This window comes from Oncorhynchus gorbuscha, linkage group LG18 (genome assembly GCF_021184085.1).
Source record: "Oncorhynchus gorbuscha isolate QuinsamMale2020 ecotype Even-year linkage group LG18, OgorEven_v1.0, whole genome shotgun sequence".
Classification (NCBI taxonomy): Eukaryota; Metazoa; Chordata; class Actinopteri; order Salmoniformes; family Salmonidae; genus Oncorhynchus; species Oncorhynchus gorbuscha.
The window spans coordinates 54,282,467-54,308,153 of NC_060190.1; the positions used below are offsets into that span (position 1 = coordinate 54,282,467).

General features: G+C 42.3%; 1 protein-coding gene across 1 annotated transcript in view; it reads left to right on the top strand.

Annotated features, from left to right (window-relative positions):
• The window catches only part of LOC124003787 (plexin-A2-like), a 72,962-nt gene that overhangs the window by 21,756 nt on the left and 25,519 nt on the right, over positions 1–25,687 (top strand). The window contains exons 4-5 of the mRNA XM_046312356.1: positions 5,287–5,421; positions 22,782–22,882. Coding sequence (XP_046168312.1) covers positions 5,287–5,421; positions 22,782–22,882 — 236 coding nt within the window. The remainder of the gene's footprint in view (positions 1–5,286; positions 5,422–22,781; positions 22,883–25,687) is intronic.

Genomic DNA, 25,687 nt, shown 5'->3' on the forward strand with positions numbered 1-25,687 from the left:
GAATGGAGGGCAAGGGCAGATTAGCCACTCATCGCCTGGTCCTCACAGGGTCCTGGTCCTCTTTTGCCTCAATCTCTGTTTACTTCTCCAGCGAAAGAGAACAACTCTTTGTCCAGTTTGAGCTGAGCAATCCCAGTTCTGATGTTTAGAAGCTCTTTTCGGTCATAGGAGATGGTAGCAGCAACATTATGTACAAAACGAATTACGAACAACGCAAAAAAACAATCAAAATACGTAGTATGATTAGTTGAGGGCCGATAAGACAGCAGCCCTACCCATCGGTGCCATCACCTGTCACCTCACCTGAGGTGAGTTAGAGGAGTCTCTGGTTACGTAGTAGAAACTGTGGTATGGGGCCTTGGAAGCTAGGCATACTGTAGAATGTTAACTTCAGGGATTTAGAGAACGTCCTATTCCTTTGGGCCAACACTGCTGTATGTTTTTATTTTTTTTATCAGACGAGCACACACACACACACACACACACACACACACACACACACACACACACACACACACACACACACACACACACACACACACACACACACACACACACACACACACACACACACACACACACACACACACACACACACACACACACACACACACTTAGAGTGCATTCATCATAGTATTAATCATGTTTGGTAATAGCACTTGCTAACATACAGCTTGTTCTATGCGAGGAATCAATACAGCTCACTTAGTAGCAGTGATGTCATGCCTGACTGATTAGTGCAGGGGTGTAATACAGACATCCACCTATTTGGCTCTCACTAAACACATCCCCCTTTCATTAGGCACTGCAGCACCATACTGTCTTCGCAGGACAGACACACACTCCGCTTCATCAGCATTCAGGCAAAATCATGATGGATATAATAATATAATATAATATATGCCATTTAGCAGACGCTTTTATCCAAAGCAACTTACAGTCATGTGTACAGTCATGTGTGCATACATTCTACGTATGGGTGGTCCCGGGGATCGAACCCTGGCGTTACAAGCGCCATGCTCTACCAACTGAGCTACAGAGGACCACATATGGGCTAATCAATGTCCACTCTCCAGTCTGTCAGTTAGAATCTGCCCAAACACACAGCCACTCAACCCTGAAGGCTGCCAGATGTACTGGCCTTATGTCATTGTATTTTTATTCTCTTAGAAAGACGTTATGTTTGAAAATGTTATGAATCTTTGTTGCTAGAGTGTCCTTTCTACCATACTGTATCTGGGGCAAAGGAATAAGGGAGACTGTAATGATACTAGACTAAAATGGATAGGCTAGCTGAAGAGTGCTCCAAGTCTATTATCCATATGGTATGATAGATAGACTTAACACACTTCGCCCATGCTAGTCACATCTGGTCACATTTAGTGGGATTGGCAGGCCAAAGACATGTACTGTGAACTGATCATCTTTCTTACCAACTTCCAGGGAAATGGAAAGCTAGAAGGAACATTTATGTACAGTAATGTTTACCTCTTTTAGAACCCTCCCAAATTGCTTCATTGATCACAATAATCTCATAATCAATTCCATATGGCAATATTTAAAGGGAGAGAAATGTAAGAACATGTTGTGATGTGGGTCCGGGAAGCTGTCTGGCAACTTTCAAACTACCCTTTACTTTACTCTGCGGTCCGACTCATCCCAAACCATCTCAATTTGGTTGAGGTTGGGGGATTGGGGAGGCCAGGTCATCTGATGCAGCAATCCATCACTCTCCTTTTTGGTAAAATAGCCCTTACACAGCCCGGAGGTGTGTCATTGTCCATTGTCCTGTCATTGTCCTGTTGAAAAACAAATGATAGTACCACTAAGTGCAAACCAGATGGGATGGTGTATCACTGCAGAATGCTATGGTAGCCATGCTGGTTTAGTATATCTTGAATTCTAAATAAATCACAGACAGTGTCACCAGCAAAGCACCCCCACCCCATCACACCTCCTCCATGCTTCACGGTGGGAACCACACATGCGGAGATCATCCGTTCACCTACTCTGCGTCTCACAAAGACACAACGGTTGGAACCAAAATCTCAAATTTGGACTCATCAGACCAACGGACAGATTTCCACCAGTCTAATGTCCATTGCTTGTGTTTCTTTGCCCAAGCAAGTCTTTTCTTCTTATTGGTGTCCTTTAGAAGTGGTTTCTTTGCAGCAATTCGACCATGAAGGTCTGATTCATGCAGTCTCCTCTGAACAGTGATGTTGAGATGCGTCTGTTACTTGAACTCTGTGAAGCATTTATTTGGGCTGCAATCTGAGGTGTAGTTAACTCTAATGAATTTATCCTCTGCAGCAGAGGTAACTCTGGGTCTTCCTTTCATGTGGCGGTCCTCATGAGAGACCGTTTTATCATAGTGCTTGATGGTTTTTGTGACTGCACTTGAACAAACTTTCAAAGTTCTTGAAATTTTCCACATTGACTTACCTTCATGTCTTAAAGTAATGATGGACTGTCATTTCTCTGTCCTTATTTGAGCTGTTCTTGCCATAATATGGACTTGGTCTTTTACCAAATAGGGCTATCTTCTGTATTCCACTCCTACCTTGTCACAACACAACTGATTGGCTCAAACGCATTAAGAAGGAAATAAATTCCACAAAATAACTTTTAACAAGGCACACCTGTTAATTGAAATGCATTCCAGGTGACTACCTCATGAAGCTGGTTGAGAGAATACAAAGAGTGTGCAAAACTGTCATCAAGGCATAGGGTGGCTACTTTGAAGAATCTCAAATATAAAATATATTTTGATTTGTTTAACACCTTTTTTGGTTACTACATGATGCCATATGTGTAGAACATAGTAAAAATAAAGAAAAACCCTTGAATGAGTAGGTGTCCAAACTTTTGACTGCTACTGTATGTGATGTAGTATCCAAGTTTCGGGACCAACTTTGGCTCATGAATGCTACTTTCAGAACTACTGGCTAAAAATGATACAAAAGTACCGGAGAATCTCTTTAAAGGATGGAATCACAACACGCTACCACTGAGAGATGCAGCAAGCCATGCTAAAAGAGCATTGTATTAATTCCTTACTAAGAGTATATGGGGTCATATGACATTCTAAAAAGTATTTGTCAGGTTATTTTACTTTCTTGTTTGTATCCAATGTTGGCCTTTAAGATGATCTTGGTGCTACAGAACTCCCCCTGTCGGTATCGGGGAAAAACACACCATTGTATTTCCTCTTGTAACGTTAGGTTACAGTTTGGACATTTAAAGAAAGACAACAGAAACACTAGATTAGAAAAGGGCATTTAGCCAAAGCATTAGTAACCTTCCTATTCAGTAAAACAGACTGCCTACGAAGGAAGAGAAAAAATATTTTGTGCACATACTCTAAGAGCCATGAAATTACTTTATTTGTGGGTTTTTTTGTTCATATGTTCTGGACCTTGAATGATGTTTCCTACTCATTTACAAAACATTTTCATTATTACATGGCTAAGGTTGATGGGGTAGCAGGCATGAGTTGATCTTTGTAAACTAGCCACTTTTCATCATGCACATTACTTCTACCAGAAACTCTGGCTGAACTAGGACAGCTTCCAGATACTGTGCACATCTCAGCAGCTACCAGCAGGCTCATTATAAAGCCAATTAAACGGTCCTCCTCTCATTACGAACTGTGAGGCTTAAGAGAGATTGAGGACCTGATGTAGTCCCACAGGGCCAAAGCCCAAACAACCCTGTTTTAGATTATAAGCTCATGTATAAATGGACTGAAAGCAAACTCTGGGCCAGTCAAATTCACTATTTCCTCCGAGATAATAAATTGGACCTTGTTCACTGTGGTTGCTCCTGGTCTACTTCCTAATGCCCAGCTTAATACCGCTGGCACAATATCTCTCTGGGCAATTTCGGTTTTATTTTCCAATCAGGTTTTGCAAGTGGAACTCATACAAGCGCTGGTTTCTGTGAATGAAATAGAGAGTGTGTGAAATGGAATGAAAGCTGACTCCACCTTGCGTGGGACTGTGGTAAGAGAGACAGAGGATGAGGGGGCAGGGAACCACGAAATAGATGAAGAGTTACAGAGGCTTTACTGGATACAACTTTCTATTGAGTGACTGGTTAGGGGGATGACAGTGTCAAATCAATGGTGGACAGAGCTGGTTAAATGACAAACGGAGCAGAGTGGACACTGTGATCCTAATGGTCCTTCTGATAGAATCCCCTGACCGTGTCCCTAAATGACTGCAGCGCTGGGGCTGCTTGCCAGGCTTTGGTCTCTTTGTCACAGAAGTTATTTCGCCGGTAGGATTCTCCCATCTCAGTCCACGAGGTGTTTTTCTCTATATTCCTCTATCTTTATGGTGGGGACCCCAGCCTTTAGGAGAGGGCTGCTGAATGGAAGGTGGAAGGGTTGATTAATTGGTGCTATTTTTGAGCCCAGGGGATCCAATCATCCAATCAGTTTCTATTGATTCCAGCTGTGTCTATTGAGAGAGTGTTGTGGGCCTGCCAGTGGCTGTGTGCACTGGTCTGGCATGCAGGGAGATTTGCTGCAGTCCAACCTGATCTTGGTGCTGCAGATTTGTACTGTCCAGATAACCAGAATGGAGGATAATGTAGTTTATTATGGGCTTCTTACATCTGCCCCCTAATTGACTATCCCTCTGCAAAGTCTCCTGTCATTCTGTATTTAGATGAGTATCTTCTTAATACGAGAAAGCATTTCCACTTCACAGCAGTTACATAGGTTTAATCAGCCAGTTGATATTATCATGCTGAATTCTAAGCAACCATTAGACTGGAGATAGTATAGCTAATGAGGATCTTTTTTTCTCAGTTGTCCAACTTATTGTTGTCTTTTAAGACTCAGGGTATATCAATTTACATTTTCAGATGTGATAATAATCTACTGTTACTGTATGAAGTCATTCAGATTTCTGACATCACCTACTAATGAGGAAAACGTGTATTGATGAAAATGGACAGAAAGGGGTTGGGGAAGGGAATCCAATTCTCTGTTTGTATGTGTGTGCCTATCCACAAACATGCTTTTAATGCACCCCAAAAGATGGTGGTTTGAAGTTGTGCCAAAGTTAAATGAGTCTTTAGTCTGGTTTAATTGAAAACCAGCCAGAAACATGCCATCACCGGTAACATAATGAACTAATCCTGGAGTAGGACAAACATTACAAAGCTGAGCTAAGAGTACAGTACTCCATAGGTTTGTTTGGTCAAAACTGTCACAATTTTATTGTCAAGCATACAGATGTAATAGACCAGCCCTATGTCTGTCTCTCTGTCCTCCAGGTCCGAGTGGATGGGTCTCCTGAGGGCGGGGGGCAGTATGAGACCCTGACCGTGATGACAGAAGGTGGTCCTATCCTCCGAGACATGGCCTTCTCTCTGGACCGCAACTCTCTCTACATCATGTCTGACAATCAGGTGAGGAATCTCCCATTCCCTACTGTAACAGAAATGTTTATAAGTTAACAAGATCCTTTCCTGTAAATATGAATGCAATGATGTATGTACCTCATGGGTTTAGAGTTGTGATGAAAATAACAATAAATTAATTTATGACTAGCCGACATTATTTGGGCTGAGGGTTGTGTATAATATCACAATAATCGAAAAAGTAAAGATTCATTGGAACTCGAGCAAATATCAGAAATATTTGAAATTGTGCTCTCCTTCACACATCGTGGTACTACTTTTTTTTATGTATCTCTCATATTATATGTAAACTCCATGTTGGGGTTGTGTGTAAGATATGCAGGGCATGTTCAGACAGAAGGACACATGCTCTAATTACTCACCCATGTGCACCGACTACGACTAACATGCATCATACATGCCTCACGCATCCAATAGAAAACCTCTAGACTAACATGCATGTTATACTAGCTACACACATTCCATAGAAAACCATACGACTGCCATGCATATTAAACTATGCTACACACACTCCATAGAAAACCATTAGAGACATTTTCTTGATTTGTAGGTGTCATATGGTGTTCTCCAGTTGGACAAGCATCACATCAGCTAGCAGAGCACTTGTTGTTGGCTGAAGTCCTCTGGACTCATTGCGAGATAAGAGGGAACAGTGGTAATCACTTTTAACTCAAGTGATTATTCAGGCTCAGTCACTTGGCACTGTGTAATGGGATTAGATTTCAGTGTGACCAAAAGCCCTGCTATCATTGCTACACTCACTTGTCTCCCGACTGTTGGAATGTATTTTTAAACTAAACTGAAGGACAAGGAGGCAGAGGGTGTTTGGACAATACAGGCAGCATAAATTAGTTAAATGTGTCTGGAAATATCCTATAAACGTCATGTGAAGGCTCAAATAAGGTTTTTAAGAAAGGAGAGAGAAACGGGCACAGGCATTGTACAGAAGTGTCTCTTGATACAAATCAAGGCAGCACTTCCTGGAGTGTGATGGTCAGGAAGAGACAAGACATCACTTATTGATGAGCCTTGGTTGTTCAAAGAGAGACATATTCTCCCTTCAAGGAGATAGTCTCCCCATTGACTGTATTATGAGAACATGGACGCATGTAACCAACAAACCAGGCCATGGCCATGCACTCTCCTAATATTGGAACCATACCGACTTGCTTGTGGCTTTTGGCCCTTAAGAACCAGGAAGGTGAAAAGACTTTCTCCCTCTCATTTCAATCAGGCCTTCCTAGAGCTTTAGAGAGGAATTCCAGGAGGAGAGGAGCTTGCTGGGCTGCTCTCTCAGATTTCCTGCTTTTCCAGCTGATGCCAGAGTAGGGGGATTTGGGGATTTCTCTGAGCCAAACAATAGAGAAATGATGTGGAATCAAGAGCGAGGCACAGATAGATTTGGCTGAGATCAGGCGACCTTCGCAGAATAACAATGAGCCCCTCTTTCTCCTGCCGAGCGCAGCGCAGCAGACAGGGCAAGTATGATGATGCAGAGTGGAGAGGAATGGAGTGAGTGTGTGAGTGTGTGTAGTAGTTTCTGTTTAATGTCCTCTGGTTGATTATTTATTGAAAGATCTATCCCTGCTTCACGTGTATTGTCCAAACAGACACACTCTCTATTGAATTGTAATGGTTACATCAGGGATGGGCAACTTTGATGGGGGTGGTGGCCACAAAAAAACAGAACTCATGAGGGGCCGCAGTGGCATCCCCACTTCGCGTGCAAAACATTTTAGATGCCCCTTTCGCGACAGCAAAGAGAAAACACATTTTTGTTCTAAAGTTAATTTCCTGCAATTCTACTCATTTTGCCAGAGTAAAACTCACGGATGACTAGTAAAACTCAAACCAAGTTTATTCACCCACTGGGTCACACAGCTGTACAAGACAGACATGTTTACACAAGCACATATACCTTCCTCTTACGCTGAGTCTCCTCCTTGCACATCTGGACAGCCAATACATCTCTATTGCTAGACAGGACTTTAGTGGTGACTGTTCTGTCTCATTTCATCTGACCTCGGCCCAAATTTCTCACTCCTCCCCAACTCACGGCTGTCCTACCTTATCTGTTGACAGAAACCAGACTGTGGCCCTTCTCTCCATAGGATACCTGATATTTAACAATAACATGTTCTGACAGAATCTAAACTTTCTCATTCAGTAAATTTCCATACCCTCAGTTATAATATGGTAACATGAATAGGGATATTTCAAGTTTAGAAGTTAGTACCCAACAGGTTGGAGGCAAATGTTTGCAGTTTTTAATATGATAACTGATGATTAATATATACATACAGTTGAAGTCAGAAGTTTACATAAACCTTGGCCAAATACATTTAAACTCAGCTTTTCACAATTCCTGACATTTAATCCTAGTAAAAATTCCCTGTCTTAGGTCAGTTAGGATCACCACTTTATTTTAAGAATGAGAAATGTCAGAATAATAGTAGAGAATGATTTATATCAGCTTTCATTTCCTTCATCACATTCCCAGTCAGAAGTTTACTTACACTCAATTAGTATTTTCTTGGTCTTGTCTGATTTCTTTTGATTTTCCCATGATGTCAAGTAAAGAGGCACTGAGTTTGAAGGTAGACCTTGAAATACATACACAGGTACACCTCCAATTGACTCAAATGATGTCAATTAGCCTATCAGAAGCTTCTAAAGCCATGACATCATTTTCTGGAATTTTCCAAGCTGTTTAAAGGCCCAGTCAACTTTGTGTATGTAAACTTCTGACCCACTGGAATTGTGATACAGTGAACTTTAGGTGAAATAATCTGTCTGTAAACAATTGTTGGAAAAATTACTTGTGTCATGCACAAAGTAGATGTCCTAACCGACTTGCCAAAACTAGTTTGTTAAAACCTCTTGATGCTCCCCATCCCGGATCCGGGATCGTGACTACGGCTCAAGCTCATTACCATAACGCAAAATGCATTACATGTTACACAGTACATTACATTTTTTCAATAATATGCCATTTATATCCATAAATCTCTGTTTACAATGACGACATTTCAAAAAATGCTACTCAAATGTCCGGAGAAATGATGATAGCTCCGACAGATAACGTCAGATAACAAGCAATAAACATGACTAAATATACATGTTCTACATATAGTTACAAAGATACACTTCTTCTTAATGCAACCGCTGTATTACATTTATTTTTAACGTTACAGACATCGTTCACTGGCTATACAATGAGACGGCGCTCAGATATTAGCAGTATGTCTCCTCTGCGTTTGGAGTCCACAGAAACCCAAAATAACCACATAAATATTCCCTTACCTTTGATGTTCTTCGATCAGAAGACGTAGAAGGAGTCATACTTACCCAATACATCGTTTGGTTTCACGTTGTGTGTCTCTGTATTAGCATATGCTAACAGCTTCAGCTGAAATGCATCCAAAATGGCTTCTGGTCCAGCACTCTTGCGCATCAAAACTTCCAATTTACATATTATATGTCGACTAAACTGGTCAAACTATGTGCAAAATCGAGCTTTATGATGTTTTTAACATGTAGAACAAAGATCAGCGCGAACAGACAAACCGGCTTCAATTGCTGGACCATGGAAAAGAACGTTGTCCAAATCGGCCGCACGCAATAGAGTGCATGTTTTTCAGAGTGACACGAGCATTTTCGCCCGCCAAACGTCGAGGGCTCATGGGATTCTCACAATGAACGCGCCATTTGAAAGCAGACATCGCGCTGAACAAATACATACTGTTCCCAGATCGGTAGCTGCCTGGGAAGGGTGGGGGCGATGACGTCAAAGTTGACCCAACTTTTCTCTTCACAAGAGAGAGTTTGGGAGAAAGGCTGCCCTGAGAGTTCTGCTTTACATACAGACATAATTTAAACGGTTTTAGAAACTTTAGAGTGTTTTCTATTCAATAATAATTATTATATGCATATATTAGCAATTTTGGGAAAAAATATTTTCAGTTTACTATGGGCACGCACTTCCTCCAAAGGGGGCTAGTCTTAAGAGGATTTATTAACGAGAAATTTGTGGAGTGGTTGAAAAACGAGTTTTAATGACTCCAACCTAAGTGTATGTAAACTTCCGACTTCAACTGTATATATATATATATATATATATATATATATATATATATATATATATATATATAAATAAATAATTTGGTCAGCCAGCAGGCCACCAGTTGCCCATCCCTGGTCTACATCATGGGGCCAGAGGTTTAAAGCTGCACCATAACAAGTGTGTCACGTTCGTCATAACGAGGAGACCAAGGTGCAGCGTAATATGAATACATTCCTCGTTAATGAAAGAGAACACTGAACAAAACTATACAAAACAACAACCGTAACGCTACATATAACGAGTGCTGACATGCAACTAACCATAGACAATAACCCACAAAACCATAATGGAAAATGGGAACCTAAATAGGATCCCCAATCAGATACAACGATAAACAGCTGTCTCTGACTGGGAACCAATTCAGGCCACCATAGACCTACATATACCTAGATGTACCAAACCCCATAGATATACAAAAAACCCTAGACAGGACAAAAACGCACATACCACCATCTTCACACCCTGACCTAACCAAAATAATAAAGAAGACAAAGATAACTATGGTCAGGGCGTGACAAAGTGTTATTACAGTTAATCACTCAGAGGGAATACAACCTGTATTGGCTATAAGGCAATCTCTCAAAGTGCTATGCTGTAAAATGTGAAATCCTCATCCCCCGGTTTCACATTTGCTTGTTTTGTGTGTAACTTAATTTTCAAAAGTACATTTTTGGGGGGGAAACATTAGATAATGAATTATCCTCTTGATCAGTATAACCAACCTGAACGCAATAGCTATAACCCAGGTGAAATGTCACATCATCATGCACATACAGTACACATAGTCATTAAACATTATAGGCTGACTGTAGTGCTTAAAGACCAGGGCTCTCCAACCCTGTTCCTGGAGAGCTAACATCCTGTAGGTGTTTTCTTCAACCCTAATCTAGTGATCATTATTCTATTAATTAGCTGATTGATGAGATGAATCAGGTTAGTTACAACTGGGGTTCAATTGAAACCTACAGGAGGGTAGCTCTCCAGGAACAGGGTTGGAGACCCCTGCTATAGAGGCACCCATGACCCATCTTGTCAAGGGCTAAAGGCAGAGGAGAAAATGCTTCATATCTATGCTATTTGTTGAGCTGGCTGGTCTTTTTTTGTGTGAGTTTGTTTGGACAGGGAGGGTTATCAGTCTCTGTCTGGGCTTCCACCTAACCCATCATTAGACCTTTTGTTATCCCTGTCAAGGGGTCAGCAGCTGTGAAAACAACAGGTCAGGGAGGAGAGGAGATAAACTTCTAGCCATGTCCATCAGGGCCCTTTGTTCTCCCACCCACCTGCACCCAGCAGATCGATGGGTCAGATAATAAGCTGATGGCTGGGTCAGATAATAAGCTGATGGTTGACGGATATGGTCAGCTGCATTTACATTTAACAGTAATTAATAGAGACAACTTTTAAAGGCAAAGGAGAAATCACATTATTGCAGACAAAGCACTGTTGTGCTTTTAGTGCGTTTTCATTGAAGAGAACACAAATCTCTATAATCTGAAAACATGTTAAATTACAGATAAATCTGAATGAAAGTGGTAGTGATAGTAGGCTGATACGATAAGCCTTACTTTCATATGCATTACATGTGCCTAGCATCGCTGTAAGGACCGATTCAGACTTAGGAAATGTAAGCATTTCCTATGCACTTTTCAGTATTGAAATTCAGACTTACCTTATTCAGTCACATAACGCGCTCTGCAGGTGTGGTTACCTTCCGCACACTGAATACATTTCATTAAACTGCTGAAAACCCTCCTACTTGCTGGCCAACAGATTTTCTCGTGGAGTTTTCATTCAATAGGGTTTTCTGTAGATTTATCTTAAATCATCTCTATGAATACGGTGTACGGTATCGTTGTATATTTATATAAATTCAGCAAAATAAGAAATGTCCTCTCACTGTAAACTGCGTTTATTTTCAGCAAACTTAACATGTGAAAATATTTGTATGAACATAACAAAATACTGCAACGGAGACATAAACTGAACAAGTTCCACAGACATGTGACTAACAGAAATGGAATAATGTGTCCCTGAACAAAGGGGGGGTCAAAATCAAAAGTAACAGTCAGTATATGGTGTGGCCACCAGCTGCATTAATTACTGCAGTGCATCTCCTCCTCCTGGACTGCACCAGATTTGCCAGTTCTTGCTGTGAGATGTTACCCCACTTTTCCACCAAGGCACCTGCAAGTTTCCAGACATAGAACGTATGAACGTAGTGCTTATGGGCCAGTACATCACTGGGGCAAAGCTCCCTGCTATCCAGGACCTCTACACCAGGCGGTGTCAGAGGAAGGCCCTGAAAATTGTCAAAGACCCCAGCCACCCCAGTCATAGACTGTTCTCTCTACTACCGCATGGCAAGCAGTACCGGAGTGCCAAGTCTAGGACAAAAAGGCTTCTCAACAGTCTTTACCCCCAAGCCATAAGAATCCTGAACAGGTAATCAAATGGCCACCCGGACTGTTTGCATTGTGTCCCACCACCCGACAACCCCTCTTTTTACGCTTCTGCTACTCTCTGTTTATCTTATATGCCTAGTCACTTTAACTATACATTCATGTACATGTAACAGTACTCTTCTTGCGTTGTGTACAATCAGTCATCGACACGGAACTCCAACATGTAGCACCAGTCATATAGATTTATTCTGATAGGAATGGCACAAAATTGCACGTCATGCAATGCACGGCTCACCATCAAACTCTGCACTCACGCACTGTACAAAATATATGAACCCCCCCCCCACCAGACACAGTAAGTTGCTAGCTAGTCCTGGCGGGAATTCTTTACAACAAAATGCACAACAAATATTCTCCAAAAACCGCTGCATCTTATGTGTGATGTTCGAATAACATTTACAAACAATTTGATATAAATTGTACATTTAAATCATCACTTGAGAGTATAAAAAATCACTTTTGATGTACAGTGCTTTGCAACCAACAACTTACCGCTGGTTTGGTGCTTGTTCACTGGAACGATTCTACCTGGAACATCCCCCCTCGTAAGCAAGCTACGCAAACCAGCCAATAAGATGCCGTGTTGAGTAGGTGAAGGCAAGACAAACTCAAACCAAAAACCCATTGGCTTAACAATAAAGTGGCAAGGGGAATCACCAATATAACACTGTTACACTCCCCCCCTATTGAATTCCACTTGCCAAGAAAAATAACAAAATACAAGACGGCACTGTGCAAACATACCAGATACAGAGACACTCAACATATGTACAGAATAATCAAGAGAAAGAAAAACATATATACTACCTAATAGAAAAAACTAAAAGGTAAAGCTGTGTATATCAAGGATGCAGACCCTGCTTTAAATCAGTCACTAAATATTCCAGTCATTAGACTATTCTCCTTGAGAATTAGAGTGACAAGAGGTTGATCAATCCCCTTAGTCCTCATAGGTAAACATGCCTGTCACATGTTAAGTGCACTCGGTGACTTTAAAACAAGTAATGAAATAAACCACCATAAGAGACTTTATCATATGTCACATTACCATCCTGCAACCTCTAATCATGGTCACAATGATGTAAAAGCAAAACAAATAAAAGATGTCAATACCATTGACCCTCTATTCACATATTTAACCTTCAACCTTTCTGCTGATTCATAATCTCAATCAGTCTTGACACGGGTTTAAATAGCCTTCCTGCCCTTGACCTAATATGACCCCGACTACCTTCAACTGCATAAGGGGTAACGGTGTTGTGTACTGTTACAATAGTGTGTCCATCAACACAGTCAGTACGTAACTGATCAGGCAAGGAATGGTCCGCGTTTGGTAGGTCAGTACGGATATCGTAAGCAGACTGGTCAATTAGCTCACTCACTACATTGTTACAGTCTCGGTCAGATTCTTGAAGACTCTCTGATCGAGGCAGACCTTCCAGCTGCAGTATATCATCCACGGAATCCAAAGGTGGAATATCCTGAGCATCCAAGGATCGCACATCACCCTCCAGGCTTGTGTCACCTGTTCCTTCAGAAGACAACTCTGACACCCACACTCTGGTTCTGTACTCAGCACCATCGTTCTGAATCTTAAAAGTGTGACTGTCAGCATTCAATCCAGTGACAAGGTAGACAGTATCCTCCCAACGGTCAGTGAGCTTCCGCTTTCCCCGCTCCCCCTTGTTAGCCAGCAATACTTGATCCCCAATCTCCACTGGTGCTCCTCTGACTCTTCTGTCATGAAGGTCAGCATGCCTCTTCAACTGCTTCGCTGCAGATGCCTGTGCTGCATTCATGGCTTCTTTCAGATCTCTCCTCAAAGACTGAACAAACTGGTCATATTCGACAACTTCTGGGTTCTCTATGACAGAGACAAAGACTATGTCAACAGGCAGTCTTGGCGTCCTCCCAAACATTAGCAGGAAAGGGGCAAATCCTGTGGTCTCGTGGATTGTACAATTGTATGCAAACGTAAGGGACTTCAGCTCCTGAGGCCATCTGTGCTTTGCTCTCGTTGGCAGGACCCGGATCATGTTTCCCAAAGTCCTATTCATCCTTTCGCAAGACCCGTTCCCCATCGAATGGTATGGCATGGTGTGAGACTTCTGAACGCCTGCAACACTCAACAGTTTGGCTATTAAAGAGCTCTCAAAGTTGGCTCCCTGGTCTGAGTGTATACGGCGAGGCATCCCGTAGACACAGAAATAGTTGTTCCACAACTGATGAGCTACTGACTTAGCAGACTGGTTCGGACACAAGAAGGCATGAGCCAATTTGGTAAAGTGGTCAGTAACAACGAGCACATCCAAGGATTTGTTTGAAAAATCTTCTGCATACCAGAAGTCTATGCACACTAGTTCAAGAGGCTCAGTTGTGATTATGCTCTCAAGAGGAGCTCTTGCTTCCGGATCAGGAGTCTTGCTCACCACGCATCTCCTGCAGCACTTGACATAAGCTTTTACCTCCCTCTCCAGGCCATGCCAGAAGAACCTCTGTCTTGTCAGGTAGACTGTTCTCTGTTGGCCCTGGTGGCCAGCTTCATCATGGACACCCTTCAACACCATTGCTTTCATGGAGGCTGGAACCACATACAGATACATTTTCCTCTTTGTAACCGCATTCTTCGAAATACAGTACAGTACAGTACACCCATCTTCATGGTCAACTTGTCCCAACTTCTGAGAAGACACAAAACCTCAACACTCTCATGGGCACGCTCTCTCCGGGATGGTCTTCTCCCCCTCTCCACAAAGAAGATGACTTTGCTGATCACGTTGTCATCACGCTGCTTACTCATCAGTAGGTCATGTGGCAGAACATCGACATCGGTCTGCTCTGATGGCATAACAGCCTGTGGGAGCTGTGGCAACAGCAGTGCATGTGAGCCCACTTCACCCACCCCGCACCTGTGTGAATGAAGAACAGCTGCAACTTCATGTCTTGATAAAGCACCAGATGGGGGGGTCAACAGTAGCCTGACAGCTAATGACCACTTCGTTGGAGTCAGAGGCTTTGTCAAAGGGGTGGCTGGACCAGCGAAACACATCTTGCACTCTGTCTGTGCGCACAGCGTCGGCTTCAGCTAGTAAGGTCTCGTACGGGACCCTTGTCAGGCGATGGAGTGCACTGGGTCGTACGAAAGGCTCTCTGCTCAAAGCATCTGCAACAACATTGATATATATATTTTTTAACCTCATGTCAAAATCTAACCTATATCTAGTACACTGGTAAAACTCACCCTACTTATATCAGATATACATTAGCATTGCAAATAAACAAGTAACACAAAAGTTATCGTTTATCTGTGAATAGCCTCGGCCAGAGAAATCATCAATTTCGATAATAAAACGTTGTAGTGGCACCCTCTTGTGGCGAAATGCGATATCGCCATAAACTGCACCAGCAACGTCTTATCTGATTCTTCAACAGCAACCACGGCGAAGTTCTGAGATGGAAATCCAGCGGAGGATGATCCGATCCAGAAGAACGGTCACGGCACCACTGTAACAGTACTCTTCTTGCATTGTGTACAATCAGTCATCGACACGGAACTCCAACATGTAGCACCAGTCATGTAGATTTATTTTGTTAGGAACGGCACAAAATTGCACGTCATGCAATGCACATCTCACCATCCAACTCTGCACTCACGCACTGTACAAAATATATGAACCCCCCCACCAGACACAGAAAGTTGCTAGCTAGTACTGGCGGGAATTCTTTACAACAAAATACACAACAAATATTCTCCAAAAAACGCTGAATCTTATGTGTAATGTTCGAATAACATTTACAAACAATTTGATATAAATTGTACATTTAAATCATCACTTGAGAGTATAAAAATCACTTTTGATGTATAGTGCTTTGCAACCAACAACTTACCGCTGGTTTGGTGCTTGTTCACTGGGACGATTCTAACTGGAACATCCCCCCTCGTAAGCAAGCGATGCAAACCAGCCAATAAGATGCCATGTTGAGTAGGTGAAGGCAAGACAAACTCAAACCAAAAACCCATTGGCTTAACAATAAAGTGGCAAGGGGAATCACCAATATAACCCTGTTAGATACATACTACCTAAATTGATCGGACCAACCAGTGCTCCCGCATATTGGCTAACCGGGCTATCTGCATTGTGTCCCACCACCCGCCAACCCCTCTTTTACGCCACTGCTACTCTCTGTTCATCATATATGCATAGTCACTTTAACGATACCTACTTGTACATGCTACCTCAATAAGCCTGACTAACAGGTGTCTGTATAGGGCCTTGCTACTCTTTTTTCAAATGTATTTTAACTAACAGGTGTCTGTATAGGGCCTTGCTACTCTTTTTTCAAATGTATTTTACCTACACACATACACACACACACACACACGCACCTTTTTTTTCTCGCACCATTGGTTAGAGCCTGTATGTAAGCATTTCACTGTAAGGTCTACTACACCTGTTGTATTTGGCGCACGTGACAAATCAACTTTGATTTGATTTATTCGAGCTCCACCCCAAATGAATAGCATGCTATTCGCAATTATTTTACTTTTATTTATTCAGGTTCACCTCATTGAAGAGACACTTGGTCTAACCAAGACAGGAGCAGAGGGGAACAATGTTTGAGACAAATATCAGACATACTGTAACAACTTACAGGCATGCGTAGACACCATAAAAAAATGTTGTGGGACGTAGACACACATACATTTCAATTACAAACATACTAGATACATAGATAGATACATACAAAATATATCATATGTACCACCGCATCAAGTCCTAATGACGATCACATTCCTCACATTCCTATACTCGTGATATCTTCAGGAGTGATAAGTATAATTTTTGTCTTTATCTGTTGTTGTCTAGTGTTGTCTTTTAACTAGATAGGGCCATCTACTTTAAGTGCTTCCTGTCTTCCCAGTAGCCTACCTGGTATGTGAATTGCTGACAGCTATTAACTAGTACTAGCAGATGATTGTTGACACATCACCCAGGATTAAGGGCCAGGGCAATTTGTAACTATTGTTTTTGTAATCAGTGGCTGTTTTGGAGGGGGAGTGGTTTCTCCTCTCCTAGGCAATCAGCAATTAGTATCGGGAGGTGTGCTCTTCACCTTTGCAAGAGAGTTAGCTATTAGTATTATTCAGTGGTGTAAAGTACTTAAGTAAAAATACTTTAAAGTACTACTTAAGTAGTTTTTGTGGTATCTGTCCTTTTACTATTTATATTTTTGACAACTTTTAGTTTTACTTTTATTCCTAAAGAATGTATGACAATTGAGTACTTTTTCCACCACTGGTATTAGTACTTCAGTCTCCCCTGTTTTCTCAGCGTCAGCTGTAAATGGGGGTCTCCTCGCAAAACTAAGACCGCCGCGGAAGCAAAGACAGTCCTGCCGAGGTGTTCAAGGAAGGAAAGAGAGGAAGGCTTCACACCAGAATGGAGCGTGCTCAATTTGACTGGAGCGCAGAGCGAGTTTCCAAAAGGCTGGAGCACTGGCCTTCTCGCTTGCTCCAATTTCGCCTTCAGTAGCGCCACCGTAGGCATCACTTCACGAGCTCAGGGCATACCCGGCCCAGCATGCAATTGTAGGCTACTTGTGTGCTGCTATAGCCCCTTGCTTTAGCTACTGTCATGGAGTTTAAAGAAACTGATAAAACACACAGGTGCAAAATCAAGGTGACTTACAAAGATGAGGAGGACCAACAGCTGTAGTGTCCACAACTATGTCATTGTGGAATCTGAAAAGACACATATCCCAAAAGAATGAAGGTGTAATACGTGCACATGCTAACATAAATACATTAAGTGGGTAGCTAGCTAAGTGTGTCATTGTAGCAAAGTATTCCTAAACAAAAAATCTGATCTCTTAAAAGCTTTGTTAATGTTTGTTCTATTATCTATACAATGGGCTATCATAGATTTTGGCCCAATAGGCCAGACATATTACCTCTTTCAAGGAGCTTTCATTTTGATAGGGTTCTTTTCCCAAAAATATTTAGGCTTACCTATAGAAAAAAAACTCTGCATCCCTGCTCAGCCTGGCAAGAGTGGCCTGAAGGGTGTTTAGTATCCACAGTGTCTATGCAAGCACGGAGAGGGTATTCTCCATTGCTGGCCTGCTCTCCGGGCACGAGCCTGAAGCCACAGCCTCTGGCCAAACTCGTGTTTATAAAAGTGAATTCAAAAGCACTGTAGACTGAGCCTAATAATGTATTTTTCGGAAAATGGGTATTTAATTCTAAGTAAATCACAGACTATATGCACAATTTATAGATTATAACTGTTTAATACAACAAAATGTTGTTTTAATGCTGAGTGCTTAATGTTCCTGCCAGCCTAATATGCAGCCTAGTGTGGCGTACTCGCAAATGCTTCACAATTTATTTCTTTGTAGGCTATCATTTTTAAATAATTGATATAATAGTTTAATTAAATAGCCTAAATAATGCATTTTCGGTTCCTTCTTACGCTGCCTGTCTTTTTCAGTGTTTGCATGCTATTTATTACAACATAGCCTATTTAAAACGAATGATGAACCCTTCCCACATTCACCTCTTCATGTTGTTTATTGGAATACATTTGGTGCCAATACTTCAAAACCAAATGGTAGTTCCAGGTAGTAAATAGATGGTTGTTGTTTCAATTGGAAATTTGAATGAATGGAGCGTATTTGGAGCAGCAGTTTTTCCCCCTCTGAAAGAGGAGTGTTTTTTAGGGGTGCGGTTGGAAAGGAAGTGAAACACTGGACTGCTCAACTCCGCTCACATACTCAGCTCCACACCACTCTCACTTTCGTATCTTACCTAGTTATTTTCAGATCTCATTTGGCTCTTTTGTAGCATTGGCAACTACAGTATATTTGTTTTCTATAACTGTTCACTCCTTTCACTGTAGGCTTTACAGACACTTCCCATCCCTTGGCTGCAACTCTTCTGATTTAGTGTACCCATGTGGAATTCCTGGTCTCTGGCAACGTTTGGAACGGTCAAGAACGCCGAGTTCATCTCAGCCTATGCAGCTCTTCAGTCCCTTGACTTTTAGGCCCTGACGTAGACAGGGATCACCCCAGCGAACACTGCTACTCCAGGTGCTCTCTCTTCATCTGTCTACGTTTTCTCTCATAGTCCGAGAGCATCTGGTCGTCGCGGTGGTGGCACAGGCTGCTCATTTCTCCTAAGCAGAGATTTTAAATGTTTTCCCTCTCTTACTTGTCCATCTCCTCATTTGAATTCCATGCCACTCAAGTTTAAAATTGTTGTCATCTACTGCCCACCAGGTGTCCATAGAGAGTTCCTCAATGAGCTCGAGAACTTGATAAGCTAATTTCCTGATGATGGCTTTGTACTTGGAAACTTCAACCTCCCAACGTCTGCCTTCGATTCATTTCTTTCTAACTCTCTCTTTCCCCTCGCCTCTTTTGACCTCACACTTTCGCAGTCCCCTCCCACTCACAAGGCAGGTAATACGCTTGATCTCATCTTTATTAGAGGCTGGTGGCCTGCTAATCTCACTGCAACCCCCCTCCAGGTCTCCGATGACTACTTTGTTTCCTTTTCTGTGTGGCTTTCCTCCAACCCTAGCCACTCAGCCCCTACCAAGATGGTCATGATCTTCGCTCTCCATCTCCTACTACTCTTTCCTCTTCTATCCTTTCATCTCTCACTTTTGCTAAATCCATCTCCCTCCTGTCTCCTGATTCTGATTCTTCGACCCTACTCTCCTCCCTTTCCGCATCCTATGACTCGGAACATCCCCATTCCTCCCGGCCAGCTCGGCCCTCCCCTCCTGCTCCGTGGCTGAGGGACTCATTGCGAGCTTACAGAACAGGGCTGCGGGCAACTGAGTGAAAATTGAGAAACTAAACTTCCGGAGGACCTATCATCCTCACCACTCCCTCCTCTACCTTTTCTTTATCTGTCTCCACTGCGTAAGCCACTTTCTATCACTCAAGATGTCAAGTTTCTGCCTCTAACCCTAGGAAGCTCTTTTCCACCTCCTCTTCCCTCCTCAATCCTCCACCCCTCCCCCTCCATCCTCTCTCTCTGCATCAACCACTTTGAAAAGAAGGTTGATGACATCTGCTACTCATTCCCTCAGCCTCTTGAGTCCACTAGTCCCACTCATAGAGAACTACCCTACGTCTTGACCTCTTTCTCTCCCCTCTCTCCAGATGAAATCCTGCGACTAGTGAGGTCCGGCCTACCGACAACGTGCCTGCTCAACCCCGTCTTCTCATCCTTCTCCAGACCATCTCAACTCATCCTTGACCACTGACTGTGTCCCCTCTGACTTCAAATTGGCCTGAGTTACTCCCCTCTTCAAGAAACCAATACTCCTCTGATGTAAAAAAACCCGACGGTATCCCTTCTTTCTTTTCTTTACAAAACACTTGAACGTGCTTTCTCTGACCAACTCTTCTTGACCCTAACCAGTTAGGTTTCAAGACGTGTCACTCAACCAAGATTGCTCTTCTCTGTGACATGGAGGCCCTCCGCACTGCAAAGCTGACTCTCTCTTCTGTTCTCATCCTCCTAGATCTATCAGCTGCCTTCAACACCATGATTCATGAGATCCTCCTCCACTCTCTCAGGGCTGGGCATCTCAGGCCCTGTACACTCTTGGATTGCATCCTACCTGGCCGGCCTCTCCTACCAGGTGACGGGGAGAGGATCTGTGTCTGCACCACGTACTGTCACTACTGGTATCCCCCAGGGCTCAGTTCCAGGCCCTCTCCTCTTTTCTCTACACACCAAGTCACGCGGCTCTGTCTAATCCTCACATGGTCTCGCCTATCATTGCTATGTGGATGACACTAAACTACTTTTCTCCTTCCCCTCTTCTGACACCCAAGTGGCGACACGCATCTCACTGTCCATCTTCCAAAAACATCTGAAACAAGTATCTTAAATAATCCCACAGCACACAACCCCTCACAACACCTCCTAACCTGTCTGCTAAATTCCTAAAATGTCAAATGCAAATGTAAGTTTGAGTCAACCAAACTTTTAAACTCCTCCAAGGAAACAAGATCCAAGTCTTTCAAGCTTGTCTGGAGATAATTCCAAGACCACGGAGCTAAAACACTGTTTGCCATGATCTGTTCTGATGCTTCAGTTCAAGGTCAGAATACAAATAGAGAAAAAGTGCATAAAAAGGGAATTACGTTCCATTTAGCGCACTTAACTCAGGTTGGAACCCCTTCCCCCAAGAGCATGATATAAGATGACGAGGATTGCATAATAGCCAAAATTGACAGTTGCAGAGTGGATTCGAGTTTACGACTGTTGAAAATAACATATTACAGCATAATTATAACCATCTATGGTGTAATTCTCTTGATCACATCTCTATGTAGCGTGTACTGTAGGTTTGTGCTGCCCTATCAATAAAATAAATTAATAAAGAGAAAAATCTGAAGCTTTCATCAAATGACTGCCACATTTTAGTGTGGTAATTAATTAGTTACATTTCAAGGGATTTCTAGGGCTGTAAATGTGTGGGAAATTGCGGCCCTCAAACAAAATGTTGTCTGCTGACAAATGTCATCTCATTGTGATTCATAGCTTTGCCTGCATGCTCAGGTAAAATTCGATGGACAAATAAACTCACATCATGTGAGCTGAACATTAAATCTGAGCAGCACCAGAGGCATACTGTTGGCACGGTAACATCAAGACCCATCTGTCTGTCTGCTCATTCCCCTTCTTAGCTAGTTTTGGAGAGGCTAATCTGAGTTGGGCTGGTTGGGAGGATTACTCTTTCTGTGTCAGATTTGGACGTAGAGCCTGTCCCCCCATCCCTTCTAAAATAATTTAGCTTTTTCTTAAAAAAAGAAAAAGTGATTTTGCGGAGAGCGGCAGATAATCTGTTTTGCCAACATAACTGAGAGAGAACCCATTTACGCTATCAAGAGACGCGGAGACGCTCTAATCCATAATCCACTCTTCATTTGTGATTGCTTACATCGGGAAATGACTCGCATGGTCCGTCAAGGGGGAGAATAATAACAAAGTATAAAGTAGCAAAGCTTCAACCTGTTTGTGTATGCACGGGCTGGCGCTGCCCACTCAACAGCAACGTCTATCACAGCGACTAATGGGAGCGTATGCTTTGCCTGGCGTCCACACAGAGAGGTGGCGGTGTGTGTATATGTGTGTATCTGTGTGTGTAGGCTGATCCAAGCTGTGAGCACACCCATGGATATCAGGCTTATCTTTGCTGTGGCTTAACTCGTTTCTTAGCCTGTTTGCCAGAGCTGCTTCCTCTGTTGAACCTAGGTTGAAGATGACAAAGGTTAAGACAACATGATTCTAATATCCCAAAACTCTTTGCAAAATTGAGACCAATGTTGCTTGTTAGCAACGATGCTAATAGTTATCAATGATTCTGGTCCAATTAATTTGTTTATTTCTGAAAGCTGCCGTGTGGAATTATTATATTGTCTTAACTTTGTCATCTTCAACCTAGTGCTGAATCCCCCACAATCAATTAAAGGAATAAATCAGATTTCACATACTACCAGGCTTTTCCCCATTTCCTCCTCATGTTTACTAAGTCAACAGGGACACTATTTCAATGGATACATTACATACTGTACTACATAATGTATCACACACAATTATCCAGCTAAACAAACAATGAAGTAGTTATATAGCGCAATATGTTTTACAATAATTGTAAATGATGGGCTGTTCATGTGAATGTTGTAGGTTCCATGGCCTATGTTAAGCGTCTAAGCCTTCCTCTGGTGTGTTGTAGGTGACCCAGGTCCCAGTGGAGGCCTGTGAGCAGTATGGGACCTGCGGAGAGTGTCTGAGCTCTGAGGATCCTCACTGCGGCTGGTGTGTCCTGCTCAACATGTAAGTCCACTACTACACTATTCTCAGAAGGCACAATGACCATGTTTTAAAACACAAATCACATAATTTCCCAAGAAAAAAAGGAGTAAGAGGTCATACAAAGAGGCCCTCAAATACAAAATGATGCTACTGAGCACACAGATAACAGCCTGTCTGTCACTGCTGGTATGGAGGGGCAGAATGACTGAGATAATGGGGACAGAGCACAGAGGGGATCACAGACAGAGAGTAGTGCAGAGGGTAACCAAATGGACTGCTGCAGTCTCTAGAACATTTAGGACTGTGAAAGAGGCTTATCTTCGACATCTTAATTATCTGACCGCCAGGTTAGCTTACGTAATAGAACAGGACAGAGCAGAAGAGATTCAGAAGATTAAAATCCAGGCAGTGTTTCTGAAAATACACTGAAACAGACCTCAGAAAGGATTAATGCATTATAATATGGCATTTGCATTTCAGCAATCTCTACGATCATCATTATCTAAATTGCAGCTCTTGGAGAGCCCTCTCTATGTTATCACCCCACTTGACTAACAAAACACAGAACATATTTAGCCTAATTACTTTATTCCTCATCTATTTTCATAAGTGCATTTTCTGCTCCAATTCCCACGATTATACTTGTATGTATGCCACTTCCATGAGCTACTATTGACTGTCTAGCTACTGTTAACAGAATTGTTTCCTAAGTGTAATAATCACCTTGTCTCTCTACAGTAAAACTGTTAGAAAATGCGACATACAGTCACTGTTTATGCCCACCCAAAGCAGGTTGAGGTAAAGCACCACGTGACATATAGGGGCGTGTGTGTGTGTATGTACAGTTGAAGTTTGAAGTTTACATACACCTTAGCCAAATACATTTAAACTCAGTTTTTCACAATTCCTGACATTTAATCATAGTAAAAATTCCCTGTCTTAGGTCAGTTAGGATCACCACTTTATTTTAAGAATGTGAAATGTCAGAGTAATAGTAGAGTGATTTAATTCAGCTTTTGTTTCCTTCATCACATTCCCAGTGGGTCAGAAGTTTACATACACTCAATTAGTATTTGGTAGCATTGCCTTTAAATTGTTTAACTTGGGTCAAATGTTTTGGGTAGCCTTCCACAAGTTTCCCACAATAAGTTGGGTGAATTTTGGCCCATTCCTCCTGACAGAGCTGGTGTAACTGAGTCAGGTTTGTAGGACTCCTTGCTCGCACACACTTTTTCAGTTCTGCCCACATATTTTCTATGGGATTGAGGTCAAGGCTTTGTGATGGCAACTCCAATACCTTGACTTTGTTGTCCTTAAGCCATTTTGCCACAAGTTTGACCCCAAGCATTCTTCCATTGTCCATTTGGAAGACGCATTTGCGACCAAGCTTTAACTTCCTGACTGATGTCTTGAGATGTTGCTTCAATATATTCACATAACTTTCCACCCTCAGGATGCCATTTATTTTGTGAAGTGCACCAGTCCCTCCTGCAGCAAAGCACCCCCACGACATGATGCTGCCACCCCCGTGCTTCACGGTTGGGATGGTGTTCTTCGGCTTGCAAGCCTCCCCCTTTTTCCTCCAAACATAATGATGGTCATTATGGCAAAACAGTTCTATTTTGGTTCATCAGACCAGAGGACATTTCTCCAAAAAGTATGATCTTTGTCTCCATGTGCAGTTGCAAACCGTAGTCTGGCTTTTTTATGGCGGTTTTGGAGCAGTGGCTTCTTCCTTGCTGAGTGGCCTTTCAGGTTATGTCGATATTGGACTCGTTTTACAGTGTATATAGATACTTTTGTACTTGTTTCCCCCAACATCTTCACAAGGTCCTGTGCTGTTGTTCTGGGATTGATTTTCACTTTTCGCACCAAAGTGCGTTCATCTCTAGGAGACAGAACGCGTCTCCTTCCTGGCTGCATGGTCCCATGGTGTTTATACTTGCGTACTATTGTTTGTACAGATGAACGTGGTACCTTCAGGCATTTGTAAATTGCTCCCAAGGATGAACCTGGCTTGTGGAGGTCTATTTTTTTCTGAGGTCTTGGCTGATTTCTTTTGATTTTCCCATGATGTCAAGCAAAGACGCACTGTTTGATGGTAGGCCTTGAAATACATCCACAGGTACACCTCCAATTGAGTCAAATTATGTAAATTAGTCAGAAGCTTTGAAAGCCATGACATAATTTTCTGGAATTTTCCTAGCTGTTTAAAGGCACAGTCAACTTAGTGTATAAATTGACCCACTGGAATTGTGATACAGTGAATTATAAGTGAAATAATCTGTCTGTAAACAATTGTTGGAAAAATTACTTGTGTCATGCACAAAGTAGATGTCCTAACCGACTTGCTAAAACTATAGTTTGTTAACAAGGAATTTGTGGAGTGGTTGAAAAACCTAAGTCTATGTAAACTTCTGACTTCAACTGTATATGTGGTGTGTTAATGTCTAAGAGTCTAGGACAGGAGAACAAACAGCACTATCAGGCCTAACATGGAGGGGGAGATGAAATAAAAGGGAATGAAAGGGCGCCTGAGATGAAATGGGTATCCAGGGGCACTTCAATTGATAAGAAGCTAAGAGGTTAGTGTCATGCTGGTGAATGAGGACCCAAAAGCGACTTGGCGAAAACAGAGTATTTAATCCAGAATAAACTTTACAAAACAAAAAGCATAATACTACACGTAAAGACGAGAACAGACTGGAGACTTGATCGAGAACTGCAGGTTGCCTCGGGAAGGCACTTGAACCTAGCAGACTCAGACACCTGCTCACCACGCAGCATCTGAGGGAAACACGACACGACAGGGCAAAACATAGACAC